The 19,009-nt window shown below is 38.8% G+C and overlaps 1 protein-coding gene across 1 annotated transcript in view; it reads right to left on the reverse strand.

Moving 5' to 3' along the window:
- Positions 1-6,668: 6,668 nt before the first annotated feature.
- Positions 6,669-19,009, reverse strand: part of LOC122414718 (uncharacterized) — a 153,349-nt gene continuing 141,008 nt past the window's right edge. The window contains exon 5 of the mRNA XM_043426267.1: positions 6,669-12,459. Coding sequence (XP_043282202.1) covers positions 12,136-12,459 — 324 coding nt within the window. The 3' untranslated portion in view covers positions 6,669-12,135. The remainder of the gene's footprint in view (positions 12,460-19,009) is intronic.

Below are 19,009 nucleotides of genomic sequence, written 5' to 3' on the forward strand. Positions count from 1 at the left end.
TGATTGAAATTGATGGAAAAAATGTAATTTACTTTTTTGAATAAATTTTTCTGAAAGGTCTCTGTAGAACTCATGAAATAGGTGAAACGTCAGCCACTTTTTGTCTTGGCAATCAACGGTTTATTTCGACAACTTCGACAGAGAGTTATCCGAACCGAAAAACCTCGAAATCCGGAATAATTGTGCTATCCGTGTTGCTGACACGAAAGTTCAAGTTTAGAAAGTACGAAATTAATCGCGTTGCCCGGAGAAGCAGCGCAGCAACGGGCGATCCTTTTTGCCCTGATTTTCCTCAACGTAAATGTTTTACAGAGCCGTAAATTGGATTTTCTGTATGCACGTTCGAGACAGACGCACATATTGTTGCCAGATAAGATCTCACTTTTTCCCTCGTTGCTTTTGGTCCGTCCGGTAAAAAGGGTGCTTCCAGCTTCCAAAGTGGAAACGAAGCTCATGGTGCAAAGAGAAGGGAATCCAGAATACGCGAAGATAATTCAACTATGGTAGAGTTTCCGAGCGAGCTCGGCAGAGAGTTTCGAGCTTCCAAAAATACGGCTTTTATATTTCATTTGGCGCGTGTGGCGAGAGCTTGAAACAGAGTGTGAGAATAAGAAAACCGCGAGCAGCCATGAGAAGAAACTGTTATGAAATTCATGGTTACCATCGAAGCAATTGTATTATCAGGCAACATGTCAGAAAAGCTGTGCAAACTTGTTTTATTCCATTTATTCATTTCCAAATACAAGAATCTATTTTCAAAGGCAATTCATTCAAAATACACTCCAATTGAAAATAAACTATTTTTAAATTTTCAAAACGCTTTTAGACCAAGTTTAACGTACCGATTAAATGTATTGTTAGTGCATTTGTATTACAGCATATCTTATTAACATGTAAAAATATTAAAAACGCTAGTTTTGCAAAACCATCAACTGATAAATGCAAATTTCCACGCTGACACATTTTCACTGGTATTTTTAAAAGAATTATCTGCGTTTTTTCATCGATTTTATTGCAACAAGTCTCATTTTGTCCGTCAACCGGTCCTCTATGAATCCACCATGTAGTTGTTTTTTTAACTTGATCGTTTCACTGTTGCAGCTAATTGTTCATTGAGTGAAAAAACTTTTTCATTCATAATTTCTGAAGGAATGAGTTTAAAGGAAAATCTACGTGGTGAATTCATAGAGGATCAGTTGAGGAACAAAATGAGACCTGGTGCAATAAAATCGGTTAAAAAATACAGATGATTCTTTGAAAAATACCTGTGAAAATGGGTCATCATGGAAATTTGCATCTATCAGTTGATAGTTTTGCAAAACTATCATTTTAAATATCTTTTCACGTTAATAAAATATGCTTGAATACATATCTACTAACAATAAGTTTAATCGGTACGTTGAACTTGGTCTAAAAGCGTTTTGAAAATTTAGCACTCATTTGACTAGCAATGCAGTACAGGAGTTACCTTAAATGCGATCACAAAAATACTGAAAATCTTTTTGCGAAAGAAATTTTTGCCAATGGGAGTAATTCGCAACCATTTTTTTGTCCCGAATTTGGTTTGGGCGAAGGGAAACTGCAGAAAACCTCGCCAGCATTTTTAAGGCACTTCGGCGTGAGTTTTGGGCCTCGATTAACGAAGGTTGACTTACCATCTGAGCCTTAGGTATCGAAACGCTTGATTTATTTTTTCGATTTACAGTTTTCGATTAACTTCGTTGCAGATTCGTACTCTGCGGAGCTCTGACGTTCGAGCCGGAATCCTGATCCACCGAATCCACCGTTCGTTCAGTCACTAATAGAAACGTCACTGTTGTTTATTTGAGAACGTTAACCGTTCAATGAACGTCAATAATTTGGTTTGATTACCGTTCCGAGAGTCGTGTTGTTCCTGTAAATTGCATGCTGTTTTGAAGCCTCAGTGCGGATACGATTTCCGTGAGCACAAACATGCTGTTGAACATGAAAAATAAATTTCGTTCGAACAACGAAAATATCGAATGGATGCATACTCGAGAATGGTAGTTTCCTTTGAGGTTGCTGAATGTGTATCACCGTGGAAGAGTGAAGATGAAATAGGGAGGGGGATGGACGAAGGCAAAACTCAATTGTTAGACTGCATCAAGAGTTCTAACGTGCTCTCTTTGGTTGAGCCAAGTCCAATAAGAGCCAGGGTGATGGGAATATGAAGAGGTTGGAGGGGGGTCGAAAAGGACGAAGAAAACATTTCTCCTCCCACGAAAATCTGCGCTGGCATGGTTGCTAGCCACGATGGAGCTGATCTCTCTCGGAAAATCCGTGCACGTCCATGCACGGATTTGAAATCCGGTTTATCGGGACGATGTCCTCGGAAACGGGAGACCAACGACGAGAACGAGACGGAGGACACGGATTTTTCGAGCTGCCTCCCTCCCATTGCACTCCTCTCGTATCCGTCTTTTTGTTTCGCGAACTATGTCTCACGTACGAGCGCGAATTTCGTCGTTTCTCTTTCCTTTTTCTTCGCTATTTTCTCTCCACTTTTTTCCCCGTCTTTTACTTCGATTCTCCTTTTCTTTCTCTCCACTTTCCACCCCATTCTGTGATTGTTGTTCCTCATGCACGCTATATATTTCACGTCATACACTCCCGCGGCGTCGGTCCAGCTTCGTCGCCGACAAGCACACAGTCCTCAACCAGAGAATTTTTTCTTCGCTGCAAGCGCAGTTCGCGTGAATCTAACGCCGTTAGGTTCAACCGTCCATAGACTTTGAGCGGGCCTTCCACTCTTATGACCGCGCTCAAATATTTTCCGATTTTGTGCATTCCATACACAGCGATTAATAATGCGCCTGCGTCTGTGAGAAAATGACATGCGCGTGTGTGAGTATCTGCGGCACTGCGAGGGCGCATGAAAAGCTGAAAATATGCAGGAACCTTCGCCGACTTCTCTGTTGCCTCTTTTTTTCGTGGGAGCTACTAAAATGTGACCAGCGTCAAGTTTTTATTCAGAACTCTACTTACTTTATATAACTGTTTTCCCATCGTTCAAAAAACTGCATTCCAGATCCGATAAAACGGTTCTGAAGAACTTTTTTTCCAATTTACCCAGACGAATTACACGGATCAACAATAAATTTGAGATTGATATTTAAGTATGAAATTTTGGTAGATTGGATGATATTTGAACGAAAAAATGACATGGCATGAAAGAGTTTGCTCTTGTATCCGGGAGAACGTTTGATCGATATTTTTGTAGATCAGTCATTTCAATTTTTATTTTCAAATAAAACCATGACACTGAAATAAAACCACAAATGTTATTTTCGTTAATTTCGTTGGATGCCAACGTTGCAACTTTCAGCATCGTATAAAACCATACAAATATAAATGTATATCATTTTCATTCATTTTGCTTCCTCATAGAGAAAGCTTTGTGATGAAGAAATTTTTTTTCTTCTAGTTTTCAATGTCAACGCGCTCAAAATGTCCCAAAACATCGAAAAATCATATCTAGAAAAAATGTCCGGATGTATGTGTGTGTGTATGTCATGGCACTGCAAAATTCAAACGATTATAACTCGGAAACGGTTTGAGATACAGGGCTACCGTTTTGCACAGATGTCAATCTATACAAGCTCTTCATTCTCTGATAATTTTATCAGAATTTGTAAAAAATTACGAATCTTATGACGTTTTGAAATTTTCATAAAAAGGGTGTCGACGCTCTAACTTTCGAAAATTTTAAGATTTATTAATAATTTTTTTTTTTATAAATAGACTATCATAATAGGAAGTTTGGTATTGAATTTGGGGAATATCGGTTGAGCGGTTTAAATTTTATGATTTTTTGAATTTTACGAAAACATGAGTTTTTCAAAAAATCGTCTGACCACCGCGCTTCAATTTTTGGAAATTTTGTAAGATATTGTGTATACTAGGGTGTGGCGAAAAAAATCGATATTTTTTTTTTCGGGCTTCACAAGCATTTTTCTTCTTGTTATGCCAAACGATGAAGCTAGCCAAAAGGACAGCTCAAAATAAAATTATTTCGGCCGGTCCACCGCATACTTCAATTTTCCATAAGAATAACACGTGAAAAAAAAACTTCGGTGAACATTGTTCCATATCATCTGTAAAAAAAATTGCACAGATATTCTACTGACGTATTTTTATAGAAAATTGAATTCCCTACAAAAAAAGTCCTTAGAGTCATTGGCCTAGAACCAATCGTTCAACGATTACAGCAGTTTGAAGTTTCTAACGTCACCTAGCCAGATTTCGCATGTATCATTCCCTATTTTCGAGGTCGCTCCTTTTAATGGTATTGTTTAAATTGGACTGAAAACTATTTTTAAGTATAGTTTTTCAAAAATAGCTTCTAGGATCGTTATCTAGGCAAAAATATCGGGCATATACTGTTCTCATTTGTTTGAACGAACGACATAAATTGTTTGTCTTTCCACTATTTGTTTGAATAAATTATGAAATTCAAATAACCAAACCAAATGCACAGATACAAACATACATAGAAAGAGAGAGAGAGAGAGAGAGAGAAAACAGTTCAATTTATTTCCCGTGCTTACTATTGAATTGATTAACTTATTATAATTACATGTTGGCGTAATACGAACCGTTTGAGCGCTGTAAGCGCACACGTTGGCGTAATGCCGAACTGCTTCAATCTTAATTTTTTTTAAATATAAAAAAACATAGGCTTTAGCCCAATTTAAACAGCACCGTTAAAGGGAGCGACCTCGAAAATAGGAAATGATACATGCGAAATCTGGTTAGGTGACGCCAGAAACTTCAAACTGCTGTAGCCATTGAACGGTTGGTTCTAGGCCAATGACTCTACGGACTTTTTTTGTAGGGAATTCAATTCTCTACAAAAATACGTAAGTAGAATATCTGTGCATTTTTTTTTAAAGATGATATGGAACAATGTTCACCGAAGTTTTTTTTTCACGTGTTATTCTTATGGAGAATTGAAGTATGCGGTGGGCCGGCCGAAATAATTTTATTTCGAGCTGTCCTTTCGGCTAGCTTCATCGTTTGGCATAATAAGAAGAAAAATGCTTGTGGAGCCCGAAAAAAAAAATATCGATTTTTTTCGACACACCCTAGTGTATACGTCTGTACTTCCTCTATACTTTCCAGCAAAATTGTCGGAATTTTCTTTAATTTCAATGTAAATAGAAAAACGATGAAAATTGAAAGTTGCAAACTGTTTTTTCTGATGGCTCGTCATTTAATTTTTTTTTTATGAATTTAAACAAAGAGATACATTAAAGTTCGTAAAAGAAGGTAGAGAAATTACATTATTTCCTTGTATATAAAAAAATTCTGCAAATTAAAATTTGCAAATTGCTTCCTCAAGATGGTCAAGATGCACGGTGCTCAAGATGCACGATGCTCAAAGCTTCCTCTATGAGGAAGCCAAAATGAAAAATATAGCACCTCATAGAGTAAGCTTTGAGCATCGTGCATCTTGAGCACCGTGCATCTTGACCATCTTAAGGAAGCATTTTGCAAATTTTAATTTGCAGCATTTTTTTACTATCAAAATAGCTTGCAAAAAGTGAAAGATTATTCGAAAATGAACACGGGCCCTGTTTTTCCATGTAAATCTATGTTCTCTGCTTGTACAAACCACCTGATCGTCATTTATCACTCGAGTGCCATTTGAAGACACTGTGTGACTGTAAGAACCCCACTTTTATCGCGGGGTATTTTTTTGAATGTATCAAAATGAATTCAAATTCTTATAAAAACATGAAAATGAGTATTATTGATATAACTATCACAAAAACAAACTTTATATGAAAGGTGAACATTTGCTATCCAAGATTACGCGATGATATTTTTTATAGTAAAAAATGAATATGAGATTAATTATTGAATATCCGGCACATGAAAGTCGTATACACATGAAGTTATTGAATTTTTTCATCAGTTTTATCCAGGATTTCGCAAAAAAAAACGATTCTTGGATTTCGTAGATATTCAAGAAATACATTCATTTTTGAACCTTACCGTTGAACATCGGCTGAAATATTAAAAAATATCTGATGAGAAATCATTCGGATTACGCGACAAATGGATTGGTAACGTTTGGCAACGCTGCATTCAATGTATGCTCACATATGACGTCAGCTCGACCTTTTTCGTCATATTTTGTCGTTCGTTTGCTTCGCCACGTCTTTTTTTGTCAGTTTTTACAAAACGACCATTTTCATCCCGTTAAACTTTTTTATCGTTCATTTTTTCATTTTCCTCCACTGCAATACTACTTTGAACAGTAAACTCACTTCGTAACATATAAAATTTGTAAACGAAACTGACAGCGTGACATCAACAGCAGTGGCAGCTATTGCACCACGTTAGTCAAAATGAATTCTCCAAACGTTTTTTTTTAATAATAAAATTGTATAAAAATGTCGGTTCTCTATCGATTATATTTCTAAAATAATAAAATTATTATTTTAAAGCAAGTTTCGTCTTCTGAATTTTTCGATAAATATAGTTGGTGCAAAGATCACGGAGCCGTCATCCATCCACCTTAACCAGAAAATCATGAAATGAAATTTAGGAAAAACAAAATATTTTTTTTATAAAGTCCCGTCATTATACTCCTGGCTCTGCTTCGCTACCGAATGAAAAAGTTCGTCGAAAAAAACAACGGATTTTGACATATCATCTTGTTTATTCGTTTATTTGATTTATTTTAGGCTGTACACGTGTGCTTCGGGACATTATTCGTGTTCGACGGAAAGAAAATTCATTCGAGCAACCGCATTTCGTTTAATTTCTATAAAGGATCGCTTCGTAACGGAAGTTTGGGTCGAACGAAATATTCTCCTTGTGTGATAACACAAAGCACCATAAAATTCCTTCGTCGATATTATTGCGATACAAATACACAGGCATACGCGTACATGTCATCTCCGTGCGCGTATACTTGTGGATTTAATATTAACGCAGACACGTTTATGTATATTTATAATTATTTTTCGATTTATTTCTATGTACATTTACGTGGTGTGTTTTCTCTCACATAGTTGTTGCTCTGTATTTCGCTCGTTTTATTCGAGGTGTATCTTTTCGCATGCGAGTTATTTTGTGACAGTATTTATACGTCGTTTACTGATTACATGTTCATATAATATCCCACTTAATAGACTTTTACAACGTGCTCAAATATTTTGAATGAATTTAGAATTGTGTTGATCTCTCTCTCTCTCTCTCTCTCTCTCTCTCTCTCTCTCTCTCTCTCTCTCTCATTCTCTCTTGCACACTCACTCGCCTATGTAAGAACTCGATGAATTTATCACACGATTTCCCATTTTAATAATATAATACACAAAAAAGTATATTTATTTGCTTAACGGTATGAATTTGAACCAGCCACAAATGTTGGTGAAAATAGTTCTCGTCACTTATTATTTAGGTGTTCTCGTTTTAAATTCACTTTCGCGGATATTCTCGCTAATCTGCGAGTCCGTTATAATTCATTTGTTTAAAATAAGTAACACGTAACTATAATCGTTATTCGTACTGTTTAAGGTGAGTTAGTATATATTCCGGATGAGAAAAACCTCCGACTCTTTCTGCGTTATTATTTTAACGTTATTTATACTCACGAAGAACATTTTATCGTTTAATTTCATTTGAGATAAAAACTATTTTAGCTTCGCGATTATTTTCACGTTTTTTCCCCTCCGACGTCACTCCCCCCACGTGACATTCGTCACTGACACTCTCGCGCATTTATAGCTACGAGTACACAGGATTACACCGCGTTTTTCCATCCGTTGGTACGCTCCTCGGAGTTTTTATACTTTTTCGATATTGTTGCGCATAATTATCACACACAGACCGTCGCAAATCGCGTTTTTCATCGTTTATCATCGTGCAACCAGCAGTGATCGAAGCGTGCGAAAAAATGTACGTAAATCGTGCGATCAAACGGTACGAGAGAAAAATTTTCTCACTTTCTCGATGCGCATGTATTCTCGCTTGCAAAAGTAAACCCAACAAACCCAAACGTGACAAAAAATCTACCTGAAATCCAACAAACAATTCTCGAATCTTATCGATCCCTAAAAACTATTTTATCAAATACACAGAAATAACGTGCGTGTGCTTATAGGCATATATACGTGGGTGTGAGAGCGCCACCTGGGTGATATGTGCAGCGAGGCCAGTCGCAGCGAAAGTCCCTTAAGTATCTAAAATGAATGAGTGTGTGCTTGTCACACAGCGATCGAGCATTAAAATCATCGGAATAATCAGTAGTTTATCTTTCCATCGACATTTCAAACGATTTACGAAGAGAATAACACGCTTTATTGTGGCAAAGACAGAAGGCCGTTGAAGATGATCTTTCGTCCTTAATATTCAAATTCACTCGTATCATCGTAATTCACAATTCTCAACATCCATACTTTCATCCTCTCCTCTACAATTATTTTCACATTCCCCTAAATCATCTCTTCCTCATACATAAATTTATATTCATATTTATATATTTATATGCATATATTATTTATCTATATATAGATTTTTGTGATTTAATTTTTTCTCTCTCCCCCTCTCGCTCTTTCTCCCTTTCTCTGTTCCTCGTTTATCTATACTTTCTCGCGTTCCCGAATCAACAGCCGCGGGGATTCGTCAGATCCATGCTGCTTTAATTTTATCGTTATGTATTCATTTATATATGTATACGTATTGGTATATTGACCTATATAGTATGTACATCGCTCTTTGGACGGCCAATGCTTCAATTACGCTATTACAGTCCCGTTCCCGAAATTTGATCGCCCGTGGCCCTCTCTCTCTCTCTCTCTCTCTTTTTATCTCGCTCCTCTATTTTCATCCGTGGATAGAAACTATGCGGACCACAGTTTACCACCGCGCTGCTCCTGTGGCTTCTCCGATGCCAGCTCTGCTTAATCATAGACCGAACACATAAAGGCGAGGTTTATCGATAAATTAATGGAGACCGGTGTGTTATTCATTTTCCATGAATATACGTATATAGAAACTCACGACGACAAACATATTATTTTGCCGGATAATGCTTCGTCCACTGAGCTTATGAAAGTTTCATAACAAAGATGCGTTGTACTAGATAAATTCGATTGGTATACACCGGCGACAATAAAGAACACTCGATATTGAAATTGTCGATTCGAGGCTCGCGAAATACGTTTTTACCCCTCTTCGTAGAACGGTTCAGACGGAATCAGGGCGATTCCGTCGAACGGGGAAATGAGCTGGGGAGTCTCTCAGTTCATTTGGGTTTGAAAGGCTTGACAAATTAAGATATTTTTAGTGGAATGGCGAATAAAAATTAAAGGATCTTTAGTTAAAGTATTCCTTTCACAAACCCGAACCCTTTCACGAATATTCCTACAAATAACTGAATTCAAATTGCAGTAAAGTTAAAGCGCATGCTAATAGGAAATTTCAGGTCAGGTTAACGAACATTAAACAAAGAATGAAAACTTGAAAAACCGTCACATTTCGACCGGAGTTTATGGAGATTCCATCATCACCACATTTCTGTTCAATAATTCACGTTTTCTAAATTCCTGATACAAACTATCTCACAGATTGAACAAAATTTAAGGAATCCATAGGATTAACGATGGAAGTTGGAAAAACGGGAGAAGCAGAAGCTTTTCCTACATAACGGCAACTTCTAGGTTAGGAATCAGTCAAATTTTGAGTGCCACAATTTGCGCCACGAAAAATACGATCATGCGATAGGAATACCTTAAAATTGATGGTGATGCCGCTATTTTTGGTAGGATTGATTTTACGTTTGAGAAGTAATTCGGATCGGTGGCCTGAACTGAAACTCTTTATCGAATATTTTCCAGCAATCCATCCCCTCTAATTTCGCTCGAGTTTGATTATTTTCTTTTATTTTCATTCGCCTCTATAACAGTGTAGTTGCTCATTCGGACGAATGATTTCAAGCTCAATGCTTCGAAAAATAATTCCCTCACTGCGTGATTAGTTAGCCTTTCTCGATCAGGGAATTCGATTTTATCCGATCGTCCGGTCAATCAGTAATTTATCGTCGGTTTCAACCGGATACAGTGTATTTTTGGAGGCTGTGTTTCCAATCAATCTTCAAATGTGAAGCGATGAGGATCGAAATTCATCAAGTGCGGGGATCCAATAGAAAGGGAGGTGGGGGGGAGATTGCACGCGAATTGTACGTCACGTCCAAAACTTATAGGGATTTGCCAATTACCGGGTTGGCTCGATACGGTCGAGCACGTTGTCCGGAAATGGGTTGAGATCGTGCGTTGCCCAAAGGACAGAACGGACAAGAGCAGATTTCGGATATTCTCGTTCGCTAATTGTACCGAGCACGTAGCGAACGAAAGATACGTTATTTGTTTGTATATAAGTTTTTAAGGAGCAACCATAAATTCGTGTGGCGATTGGCACGTCGAAGATTCGCGAAAAACCGCATTGTTTGATGGATTTTTCGGTCGCAGCGATTTCAAATTTGGAGGTTAAGAAAAACATTGGAAACAGAACTCACGACTGAGGTGGACTGAGAAAGCCTCAGGCAAGGTGCCAGAGTTTTTGGAAAGAAAAAACCATGCCTGAGTGAACCGTGGAAAAAAGTGTTAAAGCAGAGTTTCCAACATAACCCGTCATTTTGCAGTTACTGCAGAGCATTTTTCCAGGCCGAACTGCGTCGCGGCTCGATTACTGTTTTGAGCAATCAGAGCCTGCTGCAGTACTTTCAATTGGAACGGTTAATGTCGATCGCGAAGAGAGAAGGAGCGGAAGGTTGATGAGTCGTTTCGCTTAACCGGAAAGTCGTTAATTATGCCGAATCCACAATCGGGAATATCGAGTAATTCGGCAACATAATCGAGTATAGAGGATGGCAAAATTGGTATTCCTGCGATGAGACTCTGGCGCGGAACGAATGTTCCTCGCGCGCGCTCTCCCTCCCGCTGGAAGAGGCGAAATGCTATTTTCTGGGGACTGAATTTAGGTGGATTAGTGAAAGTGTAGCTTTTACGTTTCTCGATGCACAATGCTGGCAGAGGTGCTTCATTGAGAGGGGAATAAAACAGCGATAGGGCTCAATACCGGAATGCATTATTGCTCCGGCTCGTTTGACGTTCTAATTCGGCATTGATAACGATTTCGCTGGATCTGATTTTGCGAGATAAATCTCCTGTTGGTTAATTCATTCAAAGTGATAGTCCGCCGTTTATTTAATGCGTGTATTACCGATCGTTAATCCCTCGAATTATCGAAACGAGTAATGAAATTCGGCATTAATTAGTCGTACTTATCGCGTTCGATGGGCGCGTGATGAAAGCATTGACGGACCAATTTTATTGGGCTAATGAGTCACTACGAATCGTTCGATCGCTCCACCCTTTTTACGTGCATTCAAGTGTCTGTTTTGCTTTCGGCTATCGGCGACGTGATTTCGTCCATGAGATTTTTCGCTATCAGCCCCCTTAATGCAGCCTCCAATTAACTTAATTAACAAAAAAACAAATGTTCACTGAAAAATAAGCGATTATCGTTCTCGGTCGATTGACATTGAGTTTATGTCGGTAGATATTTCGAAAGGGAAATGTCTCGCCACTGTACACGAGCGAGGCGATCGTATCGAGCAATTATTTTGAAAATTTTCGATTCGGTGAGGGATCCTTTGCTTATCGGTGGCATTCGCTGAGGCGTGAAGATTTTTGGCTGTTGAATCGGTGAAGGGTTCGGGGAGTGCGTAAAATAGATGCTGCTGGGCTGTCGTTTTTTCGAACGACCGTGAGCTCCCTTGGATGGCTTTAATTTTTACTGAATGAAGTCCGGCTCGTTCGACGACCGTGGGTTTTTCCTGAATGACTCGAGGCCTCCCTGAGGAATGTTGGACGTTCGGAAAGCCATGAGCAGCGAGAGACTGACGTACGGAGACACGGCATGGAGGTGACTTTTTTGGCATTTTTATACTCGGCCACGTCCATCTGGGTAACGAAGACTCGATGCGACTGAATCTGATGTCTCGATCAACGGGGCCGTCACTTTCGGGGATTTTTTCGATAAATTTAATTTTCTTGATGCGACTATCGTTAATTTTTCGTTTCAAGCGAATGCCACTGGCAGTCACGTGGAAACTCCAAAGCTCAGGATCACGAGGACAATCGCGAGGAGATTCCGATTCGAAGGAGCTGCCGTTTTTATGGAGGTTCCACTACCGCGCAAGTCTCCCGCGCTCAGCCTCTGATTGTTGACGTGCGCCATGTGCACCGTTTTTTCTACTTCTGAACGTTTCGAGCCGACGTAAGACACGCAACGTATTGAGACACTGCCGTCGCCACCCTCGAAATGCCGCGGGTCGGCGTCCATCCGCAGGCCCAGACTGTTCGGTGTACCCAGGGACGATGTCGGCTGCCACGGCGGATGCACGATCGTGTATTCTGCAGGCACCTGAAAAAATATAAGTCCATTTATTCGAAGGAACCCATCTGGATCTCGATGACAGTAGTCTTTAGTGACACGATGACTCGCAACTGTAAAATCACATTTCATTTCGAGTCATTTTATTACAAAAAGAATTTTTTCATGGGGATGAGTGTCCTGGAGGATCCGAAAAATCGTTAAACCCGGACAATCGAATCCTGGCCGTTCTCGGTCGCTGGCGGTATTCTACGATCATCCTCCAACACTCACACGATTATTCCATTCAAAACGACGGATTCTTGACCTCTAACCGATCAGACTAACTTTTATCTTCGCCTTGAATTAGTCCTCAACTACTATTTTTAAAAGTAGATCATGCCCGAAGGATCGTAGTTTATGGATGTCTAAACTGGAACAATTTTTACTCCCTAATCAAGGATATAATCACTTTAAATTAAAATTTTTTCAACTTATCTTTTGGCGAATGAAATTACAAGCCATTCATTCAACGGGGATTCATCACTGACTGAACCCCAAATTTCATTCGTCCCTGGTAAAAATATCTTAGTTTTTATGCAAAAAGTCGCATTAGAGAGCGCTTAGGGAAATGGAACAAGAACAAGTATGAATAAATAGACAGAAGGCTATGACAGGAATGGGCCAAGCCAAGACGAAACGAAATGCCGAAATAAGCAAATATTATATAGGTTACGACTGCTCATTACCAATTTCATTCAATCCTTAACGTAACATATCTTTATTACTGGTAAGACAATCGTCTCGAATTTTTTCCCAGACCTTCATTATATACTTCATTGATATTGCGGACTTTGTCATAAACTTCGTGAAAAGCATTCGTTCGTTATATGGAAAGATAAACGATTTTTTACGCATAGTCCTTAAAACCCTTTGTATTTTTCTTCGCATTTAAACACGTTTATACAAATAGGCAATAAGACGAACCCTTTAAAAATTTGATTTTCGTGTCAGTCGACTACTCATTTAAACTCTGTGTAAATTTCAAGACTTTCTTAAGAAAATTGTTTGGAGGATGAATTACCTTAAATTTTCTCTCCCACACATTTTTTCTCCATTTCATTTTTATGGGCTCTCCAACCCTCTGTTGAAAAAATAGGGTTGGAAAAATAATTTGGTGCTGAATGAATCTGGTTATTCGATTATATTAAATCGCATCTTCACAATGTTTGAGTCGGATTCTCGAAACGGTATTTGCGACGAATGTTATTTATTAAATGAAATGTTCACAAGTTCAACTGTCCCAGGACTTTGATGAATTATTCAAACAGTAGCTTAAAAATGATTTGGAATTCTATGTTTAGCCTCATTTGCTTTCACCGAGATCGTCTATTCGGATTTTCATTTTTTCGCAACTTTCTTTAGAAGCTCGCGCGCGTTGCGTTAGTGTACAAAGTTCACGAGATTGCGGGGAAAATAGAGGGTGTGTGCCAGCGACTGCAGGAGAGCTGCGGAAAGGACTGTCGTAAGGAATATTTCTCGCGCGTGCATTTTCCTTTAGACGGGCAAGCACGACGAAATTACGGTCACCGACCTGGCACGAAGCCACACGTCGCGTAGCACGCGACGCCCTGAGAAAAGGAGAGACGTACGACGAATTTTCTTTCCTCCGCGCTTCTCTACACACCCTTTTCTCACCCCCAACCTCCTCCGGCTCCTTTTTTCTTGCCGTACCCTGATAAATCTGGTACGGCACGGAGTCACCGCACCCCTGCGATGTCGTGGCCAAGACTTTTCCCTGCGAGTACAGCACCGGGGTCCCTCGTCTTATTTCTATCTCTCTCTCCCCTTTCTCCCCTTTTTCTCTTTACCTCCGAGTAATTGCTTCCGGCCGTTAAAATCGTTCGGTGTACATTTCCCCAGATTTCTCAACACCGCATATTTTAATAAACACACACACGCTGAGAAAAAAAATTTGGTTGAAACACTTGAAATATGTTCGTTTTAACTGAAATATTTAGTCCCATATGCGCGACAAAATATTTAGATGATGATTCAAATAAATAGGGATTTGGATTAACGAAATTGGGGGTTATGTGACGATATTTGGGTTACTCTAACGTCATATTTTGTTGCTACGAAAATAATCGTATTGTAAACGACAATATGAACGTTTAAGATTCCCGGGTGACAGACAATGGCGCGCTCTGTCAAAATTTGCCTTGTTGAATATCGGAGTGGGGAAATACGGGTGATTTCGCCCTATTGCTACACAAAATCGGTCTCTTCGCTCTGGGACGTCTACGAGGCTGGTTGAAAGCACCTCTGCTGAACATCGAATATTTCACGAGCGGCCGCTCCACCTACGTATAGAACGAGAGGAGCTGAATCTTGTCATCATCGAACCTGCACTCTAGTCCCAGGGCAAGAGCCACCGTGGGATGACTCGTACCATTTACACCGACGAGATAAGTTTATTTTCCTCCGTATTTATAATATTATTTTATATGAATGTGTGAGCTCTCCGCGTTATGGAGATTCGAATCTTCGCGGTCGGAGATCTAAACTCTCCGTGTTGCAAATGGGAGAAGTTATTAAATGTAGAGGAGAGGGAATCGCCCTCTCATCGAGCTGTGATCTCACGCTCTCGGCCTCTTCGCTCTGGGACGTCAACGAGGCAGGACACATTTCGGGAGTTGAACAAAATACATCGCATAATCGACTGGCCAGTCTTCTCTTCAACTCACTTCAACATCTGCACCCGAGCATCGAAGCCCACCTCGGTCTCAGGGCAAGAGCCACCGAGGGATACACGCCGTAGCGAGATAAGTCGACCTTTATTTTTCCACCATGAAATATTGTTCCCCCGAAAACAAGCAATTTTATAAAAGATAAAAGAAAAAACGAAATTAGAAACGACGTGGCTTGACGAGCGCGAGAGCCGGCGCGTGTATGTATGTGTGAAAGTATAAATTGATTTAGACTTCTCAATTGAATTTAGATTTTTATGTAAAAATCTCATTTTCGTCTATATGTGTATGTGTGAAAGTATAAATTGATTTCGACTCCTCAATTGAATTTAGATTTTTATGTAAAAATCTCCTTCTCGTCTATATGTGTATGTGTGATGAGCCGGCGCGTGTATGTATGTGTGATTGCGTGAGTGCTGCGTGTCAATATCGGACCGGAATTTTCAAGACAAGATCTCAGTAATTAGATATTAAAACAAAATATGTGTGTCCAAGAGAAATAAAATGATACGAGTAAAACCTTGCTCTTTCGATTGTCTTCTAAAAGAATGAAACTTACAAATGTCACCAAAGGCAAGGTCGCCCTCTAAAAAATTTATTGACACCGCTGTCTCTACGTTTGTATCGAGTATATCTATAAAATATATATATAGTTATCTCGACATCGTAATGTGTTGCCGCTTGAATTGAAGGGAATGATTGTGAATGGGTGAGAATCTGCGTGTGTGTGTGTGAAACTGAAAATTTAAATCATTAAGAAATCGCTGACCCGACACTGAGAAAGAATTTATCAACCTTGATCTGTATTTTCTTCTGTTTTCTTTTTCTTGATTGTTTGCGGAATAAATGAATGGTCATATGAAATAGTATGATTTATTCTTTGAAACTGATCGTTCTCTGAAAATTAATAAAACAAAAATGGAAGTTACAGTATATTGAATCTCCGTAGATTGTGTTGTATGAAAACCTTCAGCTGAATTAACAAAATGATATAAAATATACTAAACTTTTCTTTCGAGGTAGACACATTTGTATGGACAATTTATGATCATCAAATTATTTGTTATTTTCCACAAATCGTGTTAGCTAATATAATAATACGTTTCAACAAATTTTTGGTTGTATTGAACTCACCAGTATGATTCGATTTACAAAATATTTATCATTCTCAACAAAACTGTTTAGATACTTCAGTACTTCATATTCAAATGAATATATGATAAAAGTGTATGTGATTGAAGTAGAAATAAACAAATGTTTCGAGTTCTTCGAACAACAGATTTGGTTTCACTCATTTAGCTAATTAAGGAGGGTGGATCACGAAATCAAAATAATCAGAATTTGATAGAATTTGGTGATAACATTCTTTGGCATTAATTATACAAATATAATTTTTTTCATTTTTTTTTACCACATGGTTATCGAATAATTGAGCGTTAAATCAAAGTTCTTTTGCACGAGATGTATAACTGTATATGTGTAAACTATATGCGTATACACGTGAGCTTTAGTGTTCAATTACTCGAGAGTTATGTGGTAGAAAAATCTAAAAAATTGTATATTATTTTATATATTTTTAAAAAATACATTTATCAAATTTTATTCAATTCTTATCATTTTGAAATCCTTAATATTTTTAACATGGTTTAACATTGTATCGTCGCGATCAATTCTCCTTAATTCACAAAAACAAAAATTTAGTGACTCGGATAAATGAACTATTCCTTATTTATCAAAGATATCAACTAAAGACATTTAGTTGGTACAACGATTTTTTTTCCTCTGTGCAAAAATTCGCAGAGTGACTTTTGCAATATGTTAAACATTCAAACGATGGTGAACTCAACATTTCATAGTCTAAAAAAAAAAACGTAAAATCTTCGATATCCAACAAACTTTTTTATTTTTAACGTTCCCACGTTTATCTCCGGGGGCTTTACGAGCGACTTTTTCTCCAGTCTCCCCCGGCACCATTAGAAACAGAGAACTATTTTATGCTCGGTGATTAATGCGGTAGCCCATCCAAGTACTGGCTCCGTCTGGAGGAGCTCGCAGCTCAGTCGGTGGAGAATGAAACCGAGTTTTTCAGGCTTATGAAGAAATAAAAAACATCCGGAATCAAATAACCGGTGAATCCGATGACTCTTCTATTCAGTTGCTCCATTAATAATTGTTTGAGTAATAATGATTTATTTGGTGGTCGTATCGAGTATGTTTCGAGCATTAAGGTAAGTGAAAAGTCAGAAAAAAGTGGGAGAACGTTGGAAGGTCGCGGATGACGAATGAGGCACGGATATGTGTCAGCAAGGCGAGCAACGACAATTCTCACTCAGACTAATAAAAGTGGAAGTGCCCTCGTGATGAAGGAAAATAGTGAAAAATGTGTACACACGGAGCAGGGCGCACGAAAAAGAAAAGACGTAAGTCTCATTGATTTTGGGTGTGAGGGGCCGCTCTTTCCAGACCTTTTGTTTCCTCAAGGTTCATTTATCCGTATATCCATTTTTTTCCTCTCTATAAAATATACCTCGGGAGGGTTAGAAGAGAAAAAAAATATATAAATAAGGCTCATCCGACGTAATTCGAGACATTTGCAGTGGGGAAGTGTAATTCATGGTCTCGCGCTTCCAGATTCTCTTGCTAGAAATGCTTATACACACTGCGAGCAGATCCTTTATTTTCCATCCCCCCGTCCGCGCTTTTTCGGTTTTCACATCACGTACTCTCGGACTATTCTTTCACTGTTCTCTCGACGGGGATTCGCGAAGACGAGCAAGTGCGAAATCGAGAAAGAAGAGAAAGAGGCAAAAGGGAAAAAGACCGTTCCGGCTTTTCTTCACAAACACTCCTCGAGACCAGTATGATATACGATTCAGCACCATCTATAACGACACGGAATGTGTTCTTTAATCACACCGAGTTTGTCACTGTTACCCGATCGCCCGAGCTGCACAGATTTATTCGAATCGTGAACGGATTCGTACCCCGATTCTATTCGAATCAACGAATAAACGAACTTCCGGAACATGAAGAGTAATGCAATCGTAAATGAACCGCAATGTCGACTAGGAAACTCCCATTTTTTCAGCACTTTTCTCCCTTTTGGATACCTATTTTTATGCTCTTTAAGGACTTTAAAAACTCACCTACATCATCGACTGCACTTTTAATTTTTTCCAAAATTTCGAGTTCCCAAACGGCAAAGCGTAACCGATTTAATGGTATTTTGGTATGAAACAGTAATTTCGAACGAGCATAAAGGTTCTGATCGAGGATCCAAACCTCAAAAAATAAGATTTTCAATTTTTTCGCTTTCCCCATTCCAATTTCGATTTTTCCTGGGGTTTTTCAATTGTATCATTCACGATGTTTCAGGGTGGAGCGAAAATGGTAATTCTCGAGTTCGATTAGTTGCATTCGAAAGCACTCCGTGCTCCTTAATACTCCGTTTTAGTTCCGGACGAGTCGTCATCAACGGAGGAAAAAAAGTAATAATGATATTAGCATTCGACAAACAAGTTTACTTCAAAACTTTACCGACCTTCAGAATGTGAGTTTCATAAAACCCATAAATTTGCATATTCATTTATATGTTAATATGTATTTGTGAAATTACATAGATACGTAAATGTATATAATGAGCAGCAAATACAGTCGAGAGGGGAAAAGGTGGGCGAGCAAGGGGGCGGAGGGGGCAGGGTGGAAAGTCACTCGCGAGAACTAACGATCGTGCATCCACCCCTATGGGGTCTGGCATAGCTGGGATGCCCGTATGTGTTCAAGGTATATGGTGGCAGATTTAATTTTACCCTCGTCCTCGCCACGCCGCGTTCTGATTTAAGAGTTCGTGG

Source organism: Venturia canescens, chromosome 8 (genome assembly GCF_019457755.1).
Source record: "Venturia canescens isolate UGA chromosome 8, ASM1945775v1, whole genome shotgun sequence".
Lineage (NCBI taxonomy): Eukaryota > Metazoa > Arthropoda > Insecta > Hymenoptera > Ichneumonidae > Venturia > Venturia canescens.